This window comes from Pelophylax lessonae (assembly GCF_965119305.1).
Source record: "Pelophylax lessonae genome assembly, chromosome: 4".
Lineage (NCBI taxonomy): Eukaryota > Metazoa > Chordata > Amphibia > Anura > Ranidae > Pelophylax > Pelophylax lessonae.
This window is the reverse complement of record NC_138771.1, coordinates 633,031,123-633,050,720: the sequence shown is the minus strand read 5'-3', so window position 1 is coordinate 633,050,720 and position 19,598 is coordinate 633,031,123. Positions and strand designations below refer to the sequence as shown.

Genomic DNA, 19,598 nt, shown 5'->3' with positions numbered 1-19,598 from the left:
TACTCTCGCTCTAACATTTGTGGCGATACCTCACATGTGTTTGTTTGAACGCTGTTCACATATGTTGGCGCGACATGTGTATGCATTCGCTTCTGCATGCAAGCACGTGGGGACAGGGGCACTTTAACATTTTTTTCTTTAATTGTATATTTTATTTTTATTTTTAAACTTTCCCTTTTAATTTTTTCTTTTTTGATTACTTTTATTTTTACACTTTCCCTTTTAATGTTTTTTTTTTGATTACTTTTATTTTTACACTTTCCCTTTTTAATTTTTTCTTTTTTTGATTACTTTTATTCCTGTTACAAGGAATGTACACATTCCTTGTAATAGGAATAGAGCATGACAGGTCCTCTTTACAAAGCCCATATGGAAGAAAAATATATTTCCAATATATTTAGGGAAAATTTTTTAGAAATAGCCAAAATTGTAGCAAATATATTTGGGAGGGTAAATTAAAAATGTTTTTTTTAAATATATTTTAAATATATTTTTCTTCCATGTGGCGATCTGGGATCTAAAAAGGCCCCACATCTCTCCTCCTGCCTGGAAAGACTGAAAAAAAAAAAAAAAAGCGATCTCAGCCTTTTCAGCCGAATACATGGCAGTGTTTATAATGTCGCGCCCGGCCTTCGAAGGTTATAGATACTGCCGGGGACCATCTGATCTGCCGTATTCCCTATGGTAAATTTCTGCCGCCTGCAGATTTCTTCTCCGGCTCGCCTATCGCTCGCCGATTGCACGTCCCCTCCCACTGCCTGTAAAACAATCAAGCGGCTGAACAGCCGCTATGATTGTTTCTACAGTGCAGGGAATCGCTGGCAGAAAAAACATGATATCTGAATGATGTCTGAATGATGTGCACCCATCACCCAGATATCTCCAGTCAAAGTCCAGGACGTCATATCAAGTCCAGCGGGCAGGAAGTGGTTAAGAAATATTGGGAAAAAAAACTTTTTGAAATGACATTAATATAAAGAAAGCTTACATGGGATTTTACTGATTGGGTTTACATTTACTTTAACCTTAGGGACAGGATTTATGACAGCTTGGGTACATTAACTACTTCATGGTATCTCATGAAAGACAGAATCTCAGATTTTTTTTACTTAATTTACCACTGACCATTATCTAACTTATTTACTTTTTTTATCTGTTATGTCACTCATATTTCATCTAAGTATATTGCTTTTTTCAGAAACATGTTTTCTATGCTAAAACTTTTAGCTGTTGGTACTGTATCTCAGATGGCCATACACTGTTACATTTTTATTGTTTAGCCTGCGGGCTGAATAAATAAAAAAACAAAAACAAAAAAAAAAACAATCTAACGCTATGGACAAATCTCCTGTTATGCTGCGGGTGCTGGCTGTCAGAATACCCATATGCATGTAGAAAGAAAGTGGCACTTCCAGTCTCAGGAAAGTAGAAACTTGAGTTTTATTTCTTCAAATCAAAAAGTCCAACATCGACATGTGCAAGACAAACAGGATAGCAGCAAACGCGTTTCACACCATGTGCTTATCATTGCAATGAATATGCAATGAAGCAATGATAAGCACATGGTGTGAAACGCGTTTGCTGCTATCCTGTTTGTCTTGCACATGTCGATGTTGGACTTTTTGATTTGAAGAAATAAAACTCAAGTTTCTACTTTCCTGAGACTGGAAGTGCCACTTTCTTTCTACATGCATATGGACTTCTCAGGTTGCGGACCTTGGTGAGCACCCAGTCTTGCAGACTACTACAGTTTACTTGGGAATCCTACTGGCCCAGCTGTCAGCACTTTGAGCGGTGATTTGTTTCTTTGCTTCTTTGGACTGTCAGAATACCCAATCAGCGACTGCTGATTTGCAATGTGCCAAAACGCGTCAAAACAGATGTCACATGAGTTATTGCATCACAGTGACATTCTTTTTAATGCCATCCCAAAACACTGCTCCAACGCACATGCATCGCACAAAAACACAAGGTATTACACTACACTGTATGGCTGAAAATGGTGCATGTCAGGTGCATGGGTTGGTCATTCATTGGCTGTCTTAACACAAAGCATGTTAACACATGAAAAATATTCACACATAATGATGCCAAACCATGAATGGGCCATTAGTGTCCCTTTACTATTTTCTTCCAGTGTTGGATAGCGTAGGAATGAGAAGGAATATCTGCCATTTTCTTATTTTAGTCTGTGCCCCTCTTTGGGCAGATTTACAGAAGATCATAGTCGGGGGAGGACTGGGCCAGGGGGCAGGGGGGGGGGGCAATGGCTGCTCTGATGCCCCATAAAAAGGCTGCGCTGCTTCTGCCACAGACATGTCTAAAGGATTCCCTGTCAAGAGAAGTAAAAAGTCTCCACCACTGACCTACTGCGGGATGAAATCAAGGACAGAGCGCAGCCCCCCCCCCCAGCATGGATGGTGTAAACTGTGTCTGAGCAGAGGCCATTTCCATGCCCCACTGGAGAATCTCCTCCACCGGCCAGCCCAGATTGAGCTATCCCAGCTCCCCTCAACTGCCCCCTGCTGGCAAGGTCAGGAACCCAGATTCAGCCAGTGGGTAGAGAGTACTTGAGCTTCAGCCTGGAATGGGGGCCAGGAGGAGGCTGGGAAGAGGGATAGTTGGAGCGATCCTGATTCACTGCACCAAAGGTTGCCAGTCAGCCCCTGACCATAGTCTCCAGGACAGTGTCACATACCTGATAGAGACAGAGTTGACGAGAGGGCTTCTTTTTCACTTATTGTCTTTTTGTAAACACATACCAACACAATTCTAGCAAATTATGCTATATTATTGCCGACAATGACATCTTATAAAAAAAATATATGTGTAACGCAGGCCCCTCTAATCTGCCCCAGGTTCTCTTCCCATTTGGGTGTACAAGCAGCCAGGCACACAACAACTTGGACAGTCTCATATTTCAATGACCAGGCAAGGGATGTCTTTTTATGCTTTAATGCTCGTTGAACTTGGTTGGGGTGCAGAGTGAGCTTTGAGATACTTTGAGATTTAGTGCGCAAAGAAACCAGAGGACACGTTCTGCCTTGTTTACACCCTTCAAGATACAGTAATTCCCCTCCTGGCAAACAATAGGAGGAGAGCAACCCTGGGAGTTAAAGCAAAGGAAAGGTACCAATTCAACAGCACTGGAGCAGACACCTAAGGGGTTGAAGAAGCGAACAATCACTAGGATCCTATATCTGGGTCTATACTCACAATGTCCCAATATACTTGGATGCCTCTTTCCAATATTGGTCAGTCAATTCTTCTATGAGTCTCCAGGCCAAATCCTCAGTGAATTGCCTTGATGTGGCTTCCAATAAATAAGCCCCCCAGCTCTCACTGAGCTGGGACCTTGATGAACTCCTGCATACTTTAGCTAGACTGCCCAGAAGGGCTACAGCCCTTCAGGCTGGGAACTTCTCCTCCTGGACAAGAACCTTGCTACTCCAGGCATCAAACTATCTGTGCCCTCCTTAACCACTTAAGCCCCGGAAGATTTTACCCCCTTCCTGACCAGGGCCTTTTTTGCGATTCGGCACTGCGTGAATTTAACGGACAATTGCGCGGTCGTGCGACGCTGTGCCTAAACGAATTTGATGTCCTTTTTTTCCCCACAAACAGAGCTTTCTTTTGGTGGTATTTGATCACCTGTGCGGTTTTTACTTTTTGCGCTATAAACAAAAAAAGAGCGTCAATTTAGCAAAAATAACAATATTTTTCACATTTTTGTATATGAAATTCCCCCCCAAAAAAAAGTAAAAATCAAATTTTTTTAAAATTTTTGGCCAATTTGTTTTATGCTACATATGTTTGGTAAAAAAATCGCAAAAAGCGTATTTTGATTGGTTTGCGCAAAAGTTATCGCGTTTACTAACTAAGGGAGAGATTTCTGTCATTTTTGGTGTTTTTTTTTAACGCGTAATGGCGGCGATCTGCGATTTTTTTTTTTTTGCGGTACTGTGACATTGCGGCGGACAGATCGGACCCTTGACTGACATTTTTGACACTTTTGGGGTTACCAGTGACATTACTGCAGTCTATACATATGCACTGTTACTGCAAAATGACACTGGCAGGGAAGGGGTTAACTTTATTGGGGAAGGAGGGGTTAAGTGTGTCCCTAGGGGCGTGTTTCTTACTGTGATTGGACTTGGCTACTGGTGTAGGAACAGTGATCAACGGTCCTACATAGTAGAACCGCATGATCACCATTCCTAAACAGGGGAGAATGACAGGCAGGTTGTTTACATTAGCCGCCTGCCTTTCTCCCTTCACGGAGGACGATCGCGAGTGACCGGCGGACATCGGGTCCGCCGGTCACATGCACGGACTTCCCAGGGAACGAGCCAGGGCGGGCGCGCGCCTCCACGGGCGAGCGCTCGCCTGCTATTGGCTCACAAGCAAGTGACAGGCTAGTGACGTATATATACGTCACTTTGCCTGGCCGGGGCTGACCGCCGCAGTATATGTGCTTGCGGCGGTCGGCAACCGGTTAAACACCTAGTAAAGCTTCATCTCCAGGAAATGGCTGAGACCACACAAATATTCAGACCAAGGGTCTGCCTCCTCCAACCCACTACATTCTAGAATCCACTAGAAGGCAAGGAGAAATAGTTGACCCTGCAGGAAGAGAGACCTAGAACAGCCAAAAATAATCACACACCACTCCAATGTTTAAAGAGGAGCCAAGTAATAGATTTACCTTAGCCTCTTTAGCTACATTTGCTAGAAAATCATTTATTTATTAGCTAACAGAACCATTTGAAGAGCACAAAAATAAAACATTTATACGTGCAAAAAAGCCACACCTATCCTGATTTGTGACATACTGTACACATGCTGCAAAAAAAACAACCCTAACCACATAAAAGCAATTAAAAACAGATCCAAGATGCAAGCCCTCCCATCACTTTCAACAATATAAGATGATTCTAAAGGATATAAGCAAATATAATTGTGAAATTGCTTGATCAAATGGGGAAAAAAGAAAAATTAATCTTGAGTAAAAATACCAACCAAACTATACTACCTACATAATCAACCTTTTAAATAAAGGTGTGAGAAGAAGGCTAAAGGGATTGTAAAGGCAGAAGGAGGGGATGGGGCCAGGTCACAGCTCCATGTCTGAATGGACACAGGGAGCTGTGACTCGGCTCAGGTGCCCCCATAGAAGCTGCTTGCGGTGGGGGCACTCAACAGGAGGGAGGGGCCAGGAGAGCCAAAGAGGGACCTGAGAAGAGGAAAATCTGGGCCACTCTGTGGAAAACCACTGCACAGAGGAGGTAAGGATGACATGTTTGTTATTTTTTTTATTTATTTTTTTCTAAACAAGACTTTACAACTACTTGTATAAAGATGGTTCCTGGGATAACCCACAAAGTGTCTCATATGCCAAAGAAAAAAAGAGTACTAGAGGGGAACAGAGAGAGACTCAATGCATTTCATGGCAATTGCCCCCTTCTTCAGGAGTGTATGATGCATGTGAAAAATGATCCTAAAATGTCACCTATTAGTTAGAAATGAGAATACAAAGTATTTAGATGCAAAACAAAATAGCTGACAAAAAACAAACAAACATTTCTTGTGTTTTTTTGCTTTGACCATAACAAATAAAGATAATGTTACAAAATAAAAAAAACACTTGTGCTCCCTTTAATAGAATGCACTGATTTGTTCTCCTCCATGCAGGCTGAAGTCACATCTTTATTGCTGCTTGTGGCATCTCTTCCTCTCATACCTCATTCCAGTCTCTTACTGCAGTGGCACAGGGTGTGGACTGAGTGCCTCCAACCTCTCTGGAGACATGGGCCATGGAGATATCCTGATTGGGGCTTTGTTGCCTTTCCATATCGATAAACTATTCAAGAAATTCATGTTTACAGAGGCTCCTCCACCAGACATCTGCTCCATGTAAGACCTTATTGTACGTGGAATACAATACGTAGAGAATATCATTATGGTACATATCATGTATTTCTGTATATCCAGCGAGAAAATTATAATACAGTACATGTAATGCAGTCTGTAATAGTAGAAGAGATGTTCCACGGTTTAGCCTGCAGTTTCCTATTTTCTGCAATGGTTCTGCTGGACCTGTGGTTCTTCTCACATGTGCTGCTGGCTTCTGTGTTCACCTAGGGCAGGGGTGAGGAACCTTTTTTCTGCCAAGGGCCATTTGGGTATTTATAAAATCATTTGGGGGCCGTACAAAATTATCAACTTAAAAATGTGCCTATTATATTTGGTCAAACATTTAACTCACCCCTAATGTGATGGCTGCAACTGCTTCTCTTTGGTGAGGTGTGTGATGTTAGCTGGTATTGATGATGTTGCTACTCGCAACTGGTTTTCCAGGTCTGCGTCGGTCAGTCTGGAGCGCAGTCGACTTTGTGGTGGTAAATTTTGAAAAGAACTGCTGGCGGGTACTGCTGGTAGGTATAGTTGGCTGGTACTGCTGTGAGTACTGCTGGCTCTGGCTGGTACTGCTGTGTTTGCTGCTGGCGGGAAATGCTGGCTAGCAGCGGGGCCGCGCTGGAGGAAGAGGCGATGTTTCCTGTATTGGTCACAGGCGGAGTGCATGTGATATCACTTCGTCTGCGACTCACTCGCCTGTGACTCAACTATACAGGAAGAATCGGCTCCATTCTGACAGATCAGCTGAGAGACACAGACTCAGCTGCACGGGGGGGCGGACCAAATGACTTCGAGGGCCGCATACGGCCCCCCGAACATAGGTTCCCCACCCCTTACCTAGGGGAAAGCCTCCATCAACAAATACAGACAGAAAAAAAGAGTTCTTTAGTACAGTAGGGGAGTAGGGGAAGGCTATAACTTCTTTTTTTTTTTTGTTAATCTTTATTTTGTTTTTTTCATCAACATAACATAGAAGTTGATATGTCGTAAAAGTAAATGTAACTGCTGCATCTGTTTGAATCTAATTTTTTTTTTTTTGCATTAATACATGTCCCCATGGTCAGTGCCAGTGGTGTAACTACAGGGGTTGCAGGGGTTGAAATTACAACCGGGCCCCATGCTCTAGGGGGCTTGTGCAGGTCCCCTGTACACATGGATAGGAGGGGGGGGGAGGCAGCATGTGGAGAAATCCCTGTCCCCCTTTTTCCTCCTGTAGCTGCAGAAGGAAAATGGAGGAGATTGGTTCCTCTGTATGCTGCCCCCGCCACTCCTCCTATCCAGTTCACTTGTGTTCGGCTGTGTCTGGGCTCCTGTGTGCTCCCCTGGTTCCCTCCTCCCCCCACTGTGCTCCCTCCCCTCTCCTGCCGGCTGCTGCAGGGGATGTGTCACAATAGAGAACCAGGAAGGGGTCGGCAGATATGTAATTTACCAGCTCCTTCCTTTTCTAAATGGACAGAGTCATAGTCAGTGACATTGTAAAAAAAATAAAATAAAATGATAAAAAATAATACAATTAAATTACCAAAAAATAAAAACTACTGACACTAGTGGGAGAACTTCCTGGATCGCAAAGGTCACACTTGCGACCGGGCCCTGGCATTCCACCACCGTGGAGAGGCCCCAGAATGGCAGTAAGGGGGCCCACTGCAGAACTTGTAAAAGGGTCCTGGTGCGGGACCGTAATAAAGGGCCCCAGGATCGGGGGGTAGAGCCCCAGGCTTGAAGGGAAGGGCCCAGCCAGGGGTCCAGGGGGGCCCTTCATGGTTTCTTGCACCGGGGCCCTGAAGGTTTTAGTTACACCTCTGATCAATGCCCAGTCCCCCTCCATGCCAGTTGTTTGACAATCCCTAGCCTAAAATCCTTAAGCTATTTTTGATTTACTGTTTGGCTCCCATTGATTTTGACGAGGTTTGGATTCAGTATCTGAACTTATCTAATGTTTGCCAAACTGCTGAAACAGAACCCGGGTACATTCAGCTCATTACTAGTCCCTACCCTGTATTGGAACGTGTCTAAATGAAACCTATAAATAATGGTATTGTTTTCCTTTCCCTCCTCTTATTTTATCCCTGTGTTCTCCTTTATCACTTATTTTCCTATCCTTCCCTTAACCACTTGCCGACCCCCGCAAGTACATTTACTGCGGCAGTCAGCCGCTCCTGGGAAAAGTGACGTAGTACTACGTCGCTCGCCCAGGAGCCTGTAGGGGGCGAGCGCGCGCCGCCGGAGGCACGCTCTCACCCCCGCTCGTTCACGGAGGTCCCCGTGCGAGTGACTGGCGGTTCCGATGTCCGCCGGCCACTCACAATCTCCCGCTGGAGAGGGAGAAAGGCAGGTGGCTGATGTAAACAAAGCCGTCTGTCATTCTCCCTGATGTAACAGTAGAGATCATACGATCCTGCTATGTAGGATCGTATGTGTCTGTGGTTACATCAAAAGCCACGCCCCTTTACAGTTAGAAGCACGCCCCTAGGGACACACTTAACCCCTTGATCTCTAGTAAAGTTAACCCCTTCCCTGCCAGTGTCATTTTTACAGTAGCAGTGCATATGTATAGCACTGATTACTGTAGTAATGTCACTGGTACTCCCAAAAGTCTCAAAAATATTAGTCAGGGGTCCGATCTGTCCGCCACAATGTCGCAGTCCCGCAAAAAAAATCTCAGATCGCCGACATTACTAGTTTAAAAAAAAAACAATAAAAATGACATAAATCTTTCCCTTAGTTAGTAAACCTAATAACTTTTGCGCAAACCAATCAAAATACGACTATTGCGATTTTTTTTAACAAAAATAAGTAGTAGAAAACAAATTGGCCTAAAATGTTAAAAAATTTTGATTTTTACATTTTTTTTGGGGAATTTCATATAAAAAAATGTGAAAAATATTGTTATTTTTTCAAAATTGTTGCTCTTTTGTTGTTTATAGCTCAAAAAGTAAAAATCGCACAGGTGATCAAATACCACCAAAAGAAAGCTCTGTTTGTGGGGAAAAAAGGACGTAAATTTAATTTGGGTACAGTGTCGCGTGACCGTGCAATTGTCCGTTAAAGTCACACAGTGCCAAATCGCAAAATAGGCCCTGGTCTTTGAGCAGCCAAATCCTCCGGGGCTTAAGTGGTTAACTTCATTTCCTCTCCTCTGTTCTCTTTCTCCCCTTCTTCTTTCCCATCTATTTCATCCTCTTCCTTTCCCTCCTGTCTTTATCTCCTCTGTCCACTCTTCTCTTATCCTATCCTCTTCGCTCATCTCTCCCCACATCCGTTTCTGTCCTCTCCTACAGTGAGGGATAAAAGTATTTGATCCCATGCTGATTTTGTACATTTGCCCACTGACAAAGAAACAATCAGTCTATAATTTTATTGGTGGGTTTATTTTAACAATGAGAGACAGAATAACCACAAAAATATCCAGAAAACCACATTTCAAAAAAGTTATAAATTGATTTGCTTTTCAATGAGTGAAATAAGTATTTGAACCCATTGCAAAACATGACTTAGTACTTGGTGGCAAAACCTTTGTTGGCAATCACAGAGGTCAGACGTTTCTTGTAGTTGGCCACCAGGTTTGCACACATCTCAGGAGGGATTTTGTTCCACTCCTCTTTGCAGATTCTCTCCAAGTCATTAAGGTTCCAATGCTGACATTTGGTAACTTGGGTAATGTGGGAAGAGATGGATGTGGCACTGCTTATTTTGTGTGTTCCTCTGTAAATGTGCTTTAAATTAATGTGGTATGAAACTAGATTGTTACCGGTATAATGTATCACCATACTAGGTAGGTGCTAGGGAGAAAGTATAGTTTTGAGCTCTGTCTGCTTACCAGAGGGGCTGCAGGTAAATCTATATTGCTCTATGCCAACCAGGATCTGTTAGTGAGGTTTGCTCATTGTGCCCAGTATGCAACTCATTCTGTCTAGGGAATGTTTCACACTGGTCCAATAGGGAGGCATATTGGACAGTGGGAGGAAACCTGACTAATGGGTGCATAGGCTTTGATACAGTCCTGATGATGGGCAGAGAGAAAGTGCCTCGGTGCATGCTGGGATACTGTATAAAAGCCAGGAGCACATGTGTTCGAGGATTTTCGTCTGATAGCGGAGTCTCGGAGGGAGGGGGGTGGCTACATCCTCTTCTGTAGAGCTTCCCATGTGGCCTCAGGGGGTCATCCTGAAGGCCTGAAGAATGGCAGTGAGGAACTGAATCCAGAGGTCCAGAGAAGCTGACTGAGAGGGGAGACACTGGAGTATCTGTCTCTGCAATACAGTGAATACAGAATCTCGTGTCAAGGGGCCTGACCTGAGGGGGGGCACCCCTGCTCCTAGGATAGTCAGTGGATGGGTGTCAGTTGAAAGGGGATGTTAGTGAGAGTGTCCTGAAGATAAGTTATCATTAGGGATGATCGAACTTTTCAAAAGTTCGGTTCGGCCAGAACATCCGAACTCCCCGAAAGTTCGGCCCGGATTTCAGAACCCCATTGAAATCAATGGGACCCGAACTTCGGTAATCAGAAAACACCATTTTTAAGCCCTAAAACCCAATAAATGCCCCTAAAAAGTGCCGAGGGTTCGGGGTCATGCCCCATTAACTATTAATCACACAAAAAAAGTTCTTAAAAATTGTCATTTTTGATAAAAAAAGCCAATTATTGAAAAAATGAAAAAAAAAAAAAGAGAGATTTTTTTATTTTTTTAATTTTTTTTGGATTTAGTATCTGGGGGGTCTAAAAGGTGTGCATGTGAAGTTTCAGCTCTGTAGCATGTCCAGAACCATGAAAAAAAAAAAAAGATCATTTTTCAGTAGACCAGGGATGTGGGTCGGGACCCTCCTTTAACTTTAACACCTATATGATCTTTTTTTCTGGTCCTGGACATGCTACAGAGCTGAAACTTCACAGGTACACCTTTTGGACCCCCCATACACAAAATCACACAAAAAAAAGTTCTTAAAAATTGTCATTTTTGATAAAAAAGCCAATTATTGAAAAAATTAAAAAAAAAAAAAAAGAAAAAGATTTTTTGATTTTTACTTTGGATTTCAGATCTGGGGGGGGGGGGGTCTAAAAAGTGTACATGTGAAGTTTCAGCTCTGTAGCATGTCCAGAACCATAAAAAAAATATTGTTTGTATTAGAAAACTTTCAGACAGGGGGTTAGCTTCGCTGCTTGCCTTGCCGGTTTAATAGAAGGCATTTTTTTGGGTTCTTTGCAGTCAGGAAAAACATCTGAACTTGTGTATAGTGGTACTATGCACAAGTTCAGATGTTTTGCCTGCCTCCAAAACCCCCCAAAAAATGCCAGCAAAAACACACCTGGGTATTTTTTTTTTTGACGCTAGCGTTTTTTTTGGCATTTTTTTGGGTTCTTTTGAGGCAGGCAAAACATCTGAACTGGTGTATAGTGGTACTGTGCACAAGTTCTGATGTTTTTCCTGCCTCCAAAAACCCCCCAAAAATGCCAGCAAAAACACACCTGGGCATTTTTTTTTTTTTGACACTAGCGTTTTTTTTGGCATTTTTTGGGGTTCTTTGGGGCAGGCAAAACATCAGAACTTGTGCACAGTACCACTATGTGTGATTTTGTGTCTGGGGGGTCTAAAAGGTGTACCTATGAAGTTTCAGCTCTGTAGCATGTCCAGAACCAGAAAAAAAAAGGATTGTATGTATTAGAAAACTTTCAGCACAGGAATATGGCTTCTCTCCACACCTTGCCGGTTTCAAAGCAGGCATTTTTTTGGGTTATTTGCAGTCAGGAAAAACATCTGAACTTGTGTATAGTGGTACTGTGCACAAGTTAAGATGTTTTGCCTGCCTCCAAAAACCCCCAAAAAATGCCAGCAAAAACACACCTGGGCATTTTTTTTTTTGACGCTAGTGTTTTTTTGGCATTTTTTGGGTTCTTTTGAGGCAGGCAAAATATCTGAACATGTGTATAGGGGGTATATATATACACATATATGTCTGAATATATACCCCTAGACATATATAGGTGTGATAGTAGCAGAAATATATTACTGTAAATGATTTCATTAGCGCAAGCATTTATTTCTGCTACTATCACACCTATATATGTCTAGGGGTATATATTCAGACATATATGTCTATATATACCCCCTATACACATGTTCAGATGTCATGTCTGACATCAAACATGTCCTCAAAAAAGCACTGGCAGTGGCAGCCCCTGCAGCATAAAAAATGCTGGCTGGTGAGAAGCCATATTCCTGTCCCGAAGCAATTCAGAGAAATGATCATTTCTCTATAGCGGTCACCCTGCTATGGAAGGGTTTGGTCACCCTGCCATAGCAGTCACTGCCAGTTAACCCTACACTACACTACGGTCCCCTTACACTTAACACTTTCCCTACAGAAACTAAATTTTTGAAGCTAACTTAAGTGTAAAGGAGCACTCTAACTACACTAGATATCCCTTTCCTCACACTAATAAATGCTAAATGACACTTTTAAAGTAAAATTCACAGAACTGCTTCCACTCTCTTCCATGTCCAGTATAACAATGCTAGGAATATGGCGGGGGGCGATCTTATATACTGGGGGGCGTATTCACTAATGATTGGTCTAGGGACCCCCTAGTCACTCCAATCACATTCCTAGCATTCTCCTGCCCCCTCAATTGGCTTTTGATAATGGTTCTGGTCCAATCACGGGCTTTTAAAGCCCATTTCCTGAAGCATTGCATTTTGGGCGGTTCTGGTTGCTGAATTCCAAACTTTTTGGGCAAAAAGTTCTAAATTCGGCCGAACCTCGAACACCCAATGTTCGGGCCGAACCGATGGTTGACCCGAACCGTTTGATCATCCCTAGTTATCATCCACTAAGTCGTTTTGCTTTGCTTCTACACTTGTGGCAGTGTGGATTAAGCAGCCTAGCTGCTTCCAATAAACCTAGAAGGCTTAAAGATAGAAGTCCTCAGCTAATGTGAATAGTTCAAACTGGAGTTTCCCACTATTCCCTTCTCCTATCCAAGTTCTAAATAAACATAAAAAAACAACACCCCTAGACTGTTGATTCGTGTGATGAGCCATCAGGAGCAAGGAGGGATCCGCAAACTATACCTCAAGGTAACCATGTGCTGGTAATCAGGGGAGCCCGTCAAGTCATTATTCAGCAGGCCCTGTGGGGACAGTGCTACAATAAGAATTCATAAATATGTAAACAATATTGTAAAAATGGTGTGCGATATATTTTAACTAATGCATAAACAGACATTAATAAAACATTATATTCTTTACAATAAAGTGACTTCACTGTGCTTGCAATAATTTTCGTGAATACAGTGACGTGCTGAGTAGTGTTGAGCGAACACGGACTGTATTATTCGTGTTCGTACCGAATAATTGGATTTTTTTTACCCGAACACGGACACGGACACTTTACTGTATGTTCGGGTAAAAATCCGTGTTCGGTCGTTTTATTTCCGGGTTTTGCATGCTTTGGCGCTCTTTTCATGGCGGGCTTTCAACAGCCAATCAACAATCGTTTAACTGGTGTGCCTTAAGCCATCCCAGCCATGCCTGCAAATGTCTTAGTAGCTGTGATTGGCCGTCTGAAGCATGTGACCAAGTCTTTATAAGTTCGAGGCAGCCGCCGCAGCAGCGTCATTCTGCTGCTTAGCTAAGGGACAGAGCACACATCAATGTGCTGGCTGCTGATTAGGGAAAGATAGGCAGGAAAAAACCATTTGTGTCCGGATAGAATTGAGGGACAGGTCGGAGTGTTTAGGCAGGGCGAGTTGTAGGCATTTTAGGGATAGAGTCTGCTGAATTATAGGGTCAGTGTCTTCTACAAACTACAATCGATATTGCTGTGTGGGGGGTGGGGTGAATCTGCACTCAATCCTGATCTACGATCTCTTCTCAATCCTGTTAGGGACAGAGTCTGCTGAATTTTAGGGAAACTGTGTTCTACAAACTACAATCGATATTGCTGTGTGGTGTGGGATTGGAGATAGGCAGGTGTCAGTGATCCACATCCATTTTTCTGTGTGTGAGCTGCAGTGAACACAATCTTTTTGGGCTGCAGTGAACACAATCTTTTTGGGGTGCAGTGAACAAAATCTTTTTGGGGTGCAGTGAACACAATCCTTTTTGGTGTGCAGTGAACACAATCTTTGTGGGGTGCAGTGAACAAAATCCTTTGTGGGGTGCAGTGAACACAATCTTTTTGGGGTGCAGTGAACAAAATCCTTTTTGGGGTGCAGTGAACAACATCCTTTTTGGGGTGCAGTGAACACAATCTTTTTGGGGTGCAGTGAACAAAATCCTTTGTGGGGTGCAGTGAACACAATCTTTTTGGGGTGCAGTGAACACAATCTTTTTGGGGTGGAGTGAACAACATCCTTTTTGGGGTGCAGTGAACAAAATCCTTTTTGGGGTGCAGTGAACAAAATCATTTTTGGGGTGCAGTGAACACAATCTTTTTGGGGTGCAGTGAACACAATCTTTGTGGGGTGCAGTGAACACAATCTTTTTGGGGTGGAGTGAACAACATCCTTTTTGGGGTGCAGTGAACAACATCCTTTTTGGGGTGCAGTGAACACAATCTTTTTGGGGTGCAGTGAACACAATCTTTGTGGGGTACAGTGAACAGAATCTTTGTGGGGTGCAGTGAACACAATCTTTGGGGGGTACAGTGAACACAATCTTTTTGGGGTGCAGTGAACACAATCTTTGTGGGGTGCAGTGAACACAATCTTTTTGGGGTGGAGTGAACAAAATCATTTTTGGGGTGCAGTGAACAACATCCTTTTTGGGGTGCAGTGATCAAAATCCTTTTTGGGGTGCAGTGAACACAATCTTTTTGGGGTGCAGTGAACAAAATCCTTTGTGGGGTGCAGTGAACAGAATCTTTGTGGGGTGCAGTGAACACAATCTTTGGGGGGGTACAGTGAACACAATCTTTTTGGGGTGCAGTGAACACAATCTTTGTGGGGTACAGTGAACAGAATCTTTGTGGGGTGCAGTGAACACAATCTTTGGGGGGTACAGTGAACACAATCTTTTTGGGGTGCAGTGAACACAATCTTTGGGGGGTACAGTGAACACAATCTTTTTGGGGTGCAGTGAACACAATCTTTGTGGGGTGCAGTGAACACAATCTTTGGGGGGTACAGTGAACACAATCTTTTTGGGGTGCAGTGAACACAATCTTTGTGGGGTGCAGTGAACACAATCTTTGGGGGGGTACAGTGAACACAATCTTTTTGGGGTGCAGTGAACAACATCCTTTTAGGGTGCAGTGAACACAATCTTTGTGGGGTGCAGTGAACAACATCCTTTTAGGGTGCAGTGAACACAATCTTTGTGGGGTACAGTGAACAGAATCTTTGTGGGGTGCAGTGAACACAATCTTTGGGGGGTACAGTGAACACAATCTTTGTGAGGTGCAGTGAACACAATCTTTGTGGGGTGCAGTGAACACAATCATTGTGGGGTGCAGTGAACTCAATCTTTGTGGGGTACAGTGAACACAATCTCATACTTCTGAAGATTTGAGGGTGCTGCCTGTTCCATACTCCCCCTACTCCTCATCTAGCCTTTTAGGGGTACAAACAATAGTAATTGGGGCCTAGTGTGGTTGTGTACGTGTGATATAAATACACTTTTTTTGGATCATATTTTCTATTCCGCTATTTAATCAAAAACCTTTGGGGATCAGTTAAATTGGGGGATAGTCTGTGTTGGTACGTGTGAGAGAGATCCACCTTTCCAAGTTGTTGGGGTTCATCTCATACTTCTGAAGGTTTGAGGGTGCTGCCTGTTCCATACTCCCCCTACTCCTAGCCTTTTAGGGGTACAAACAATAGTAATTGGGGCCTAGTGTGGTTGTGTACGTGTGATATACATACACTTTTTTTGGATCATATTTTCTATTCCGCTATTTAATCAAAAACCTTTGGGGATCAGTTAAATTGGGGGATAGTCTGTGTTGGTACGTGTGAGAGAGATCCACCTTTCCAAGTTGTTGGGGTTCATCTCATACTTCTGAAGGTTTGAGGGTGCTGCCTGTTCCATACCCCCCCTACTCCTCATCTAGCCTTTTAGGGGTACAAACAATAGTAATTGGGGCCTAGTGTGGTTGTGTACGTGTGATATACATACACTTTTTTTGGATCATATTTTCTATTCCGCTATTTAATCAAAAACCTTTGGGGATCAGTTAAATTGGGGGATAGTCTGTGTTGGTACATGTGAGAGAGATCCACCTTTCCAAGTTGTTGGGGTTCATCTCATACTTCTGAAGGTTTGAGGGTGCTGCCTGTTCCATACTCCCCCTACTCCTCATCTAGCCTTTTAGGGGTACAAACAATAGTAATTGGGGCCCAGTGTGGTTGTGTACGTGTGATATACATACACTTTTTTTGGATCATATTTTCTATTCCGCTATTTAATCAAAAACCTTTGGGGATCAGTTAAATTGGGGGATAGTCTGTGTTGGTACGTGTGAGAGAGATCCACCTTTCCAAGTTGTTGGGGTTCATCTCATACTTCTGAAGGTTTGAGGGTGCTGCCTGTTCCATACTCCCCCTACTCCTAGCCTTTTAGGGGTACAAACAATAGTAATTGGGGCCTAGTGTGGTTGTGTACGTGTGATATACATACACTTTTTTTGGATCATATTTTCTATTCCGCTATTTAATCAAAAACCTTTGGGGATCAGTTAAATTGGGGGATAGTCTGTGTTGGTACGTGTGAGAGAGATCCACCTTTCCAAGTTGTTGGGGTTCATCTCATACTTCTGAAGGTTTGAGGGTGCTGCCTGTTCCATACCCCCCCTACTCCTCATCTAGCCTTTTAGGGGTACAAACAATAGTAATTGGGGCCTAGTGTGGTTGTGTACGTGTGATATACATACACTTTTTTTGGATCATATTTTCTATTCCGCTATTTAATCAAAAACCTTTGGGGATCAGTTAAATTGGGGGATAGTCTGTGTTGGTACGTGTGAGAGAGATCCACCTTTCCAAGTTGTTGGGGTTCATCTCATACTTCTGAAGGTTTGAGGGTGCTGCCTGTTCCATACCCCCCCTACTCCTCATCTAGCCTTTTAGGGGTACAAACAATAGTAATTGGGGCCTAGTGTGGTTGTGTACGTGTGATATACATACACTTTTTTTGGATCATATTTTCTATTCCGCTATTTAATCAAAAACCTTTGGGGATCAGTTAAATTGGGGGATAGTCTGTGTTGGTACGTGTGAGAGAGATCCACCTTTCCAAGTTGTTGGGGTTCATCTCATACTTCTGAAGGTTTGAGGGTGCTGCCTGTTCCATACTCCCCCTACTCCTCATCTAGCCTTTTAGGGGTACAAACAATAGTAATTGGGGCCCAGTGTGGTTGTGTACGTGTGATATACATACACTTTTTTTGGATCATATTTTCTATTCCGCTATTTAATCAAAAACCTTTGGGGATCAGTTAAATTGGGGGATAGTCTGTGTTGGTACGTGTGAGAGAGATCCACCTTTCCAAGTTGTTGGGGTTCATCTCATACTTCTGAAGGTTTGAGGGTGCTGCCTGTTCCATACTCCCCCTACTCCTAGCCTTTTAGGGGTACAAACAATAGTAATTGGGGCCTAGTGTGGTTGTGTACGTGTGATATACATACACTTTTTTTGGATCATATTTTCTATTCCGCTATTTAATCAAAAACCTTTGGGGATCAGTTAAATTGGGGGATAGTCTGTGTTGGTACGTGTGAGAGAGATCCACCTTTCCAAGTTGTTGGGGTTCATCTCATACTTCTGAAGGTTTGAGGGTGCTGCCTGTTCCATACCCCCCCTACTCCTCATCTAGCCTTTTAGGGGTACAAACAATAGTAATTGGGGCCTAGTGTGGTTGTGTACGTGTGATATACATACACTTTTTTTGGATCATATTTTCTATTCCGCTATTTAATCAAAAACCTTTGGGGATCAGTTAAATTGGGGGATAGTCTGTGTTGGTACGTGTGAGAGAGATCCACCTTTCCAAGTTGTTGGGGTTCATCTCATACTTCTGAAGGTTTGAGGGTGCTGCCTGTTCCATACTCCCCCTACTCCTCATCTAGCCTTTTAGGGGTACAAACAATAGTAATTGGGGCCCAGTGTGGTTGTGTACGTGTGATATACATACACTTTTTTTGGATCATATTTTCTATTCCGCTATTTAATCAAAAACCTTTGGGGATCAGTTAAATTGGGGGATAGTCTGTGTTGGTACGTGTGAGAGAGATCCACCTTTCCAAGTTGTTGGGGTTCATCTCATACTTCTGAAGGTTTGAGGGTGCTGCCTGTTCCATACTCCCCCTACTCCTCATCTAGCCTTTTAGGGGTACAAACAATAGTAATTGGGGCCTAGTGTGGTTGTGTACGTGTGATATACATACACTTTTTTTGGATCATATTTTCTATTCCGCTATTTAATCAAAAACCTTTGGGGATCAGTTAAATTGGGGGATAGTCTGTGTTGGTACGTGTGAGAGAGATCCACCTTTCCAAGTTGTTGGGGTTCATCTCATACTTCTGAAGGTTTGAGGGTGCTGCCTGTTCCATACTCCCCCTACTCCTCATCTAGCCTTTTAGGGGTACAAACAATAGTAATTGGGGCCCAGTGTGGTTGTGTACGTGTGATATACATACACTTTTTTTGGATCATATTTTCTATTCCGCTATTTAATCAAAAACCTTTGGGGATCAGTTAAATTGGGGGATAGTCTGTGTTGGTACGTGTGAGAGAGATCCACCTTTCCAAGTTGTTGGGGTTCATCTCATACTTCTGAAGGTTTGAGGGTGCTGCCTGTTCCATACTCCCCCTACTCCTAGCCTTTTAGGGGTACAAACAATAGTAATTGGGGCCTAGTGTGGTTGTGTACGTGTGATATACATACACTTTTTTTGGATCATATTTTCTATTCCGCTATTTAATCAAAAACCTTTGGGGATCAGTTAAATTGGGGGATAGTCTGTGTTGGTACGTGTGAGAGAGATCCACCTTTCCAAGTTGTTGGGGTTCATCTCATACTTCTGAAGGTTTGAGGGTGCTGCCTGTTCCATACCCCCCCTACTCCTCATCTAGCCTTTTAGGGGTACAAACAATAGTAATTGGGGCCTAGTGTGGTTGTGTACGTGTGATATACATACACTTTTTTTGGATCATATTTTCTATTCCGCTATTTAATCAAAAACCTTTGGGGATCAGTTAAATTGGGGGATAGTCTGTGTTGGTACGTGTGAGAGAGATCCACCTTTCCAAGTTGTTGGGGTTCATCTCATACTTCTGAAGGTTTGAGGGTGCTGCCTGTTCCATACTCCCCCTACTCCTCATCTAGCCTTTTAGGGGTACAAACAATAGTAATTGGGGCCCAGTGTGGTTGTGTACGTGTGATATACATACACTTTTTTTGGATCATATTTTCTATTCCGCTATTTAATCAAAAACCTTTGGGGATCAGTTAAATTGGGGGATAGTCTGTGTTGGTACGTGTGAGAGAGATCCACCTTTCCAAGTTGTTGGGGTTCATCTCATACTTCTGAAGGTTTGAGGGTGCTGCCTGTTCCATACTCCCCCTACTCCTCATCTAGCCTTTTAGGGGTACAAACAATAGTAATTGGGGCCCAGTGTGGTTGTGTACGTGTGATATACATACACTTTTTTTGGATCATATTTTCTATTCCGCTATTTAATCA

The 19,598-nt window shown here is 43.1% G+C and overlaps 1 protein-coding gene across 1 annotated transcript in view; it reads left to right on the top strand.

The window, feature by feature from the left end:
* Positions 1–616: 616 nt before the first annotated feature.
* The window catches only part of LOC309552878 (extracellular calcium-sensing receptor-like), a gene marked incomplete at both ends in the record, with an annotated part of 37,115 nt that continues 18,133 nt past the window's right edge, over positions 617–19,598 (top strand). Inside the window, 2 exons of the mRNA XM_082253789.1 lie at positions 617–684; positions 5,764–5,913. Of these exons, the coding sequence (XP_082109915.1) occupies positions 617–684; positions 5,764–5,913 (218 nt within the window). The remainder of the gene's footprint in view (positions 685–5,763; positions 5,914–19,598) is intronic.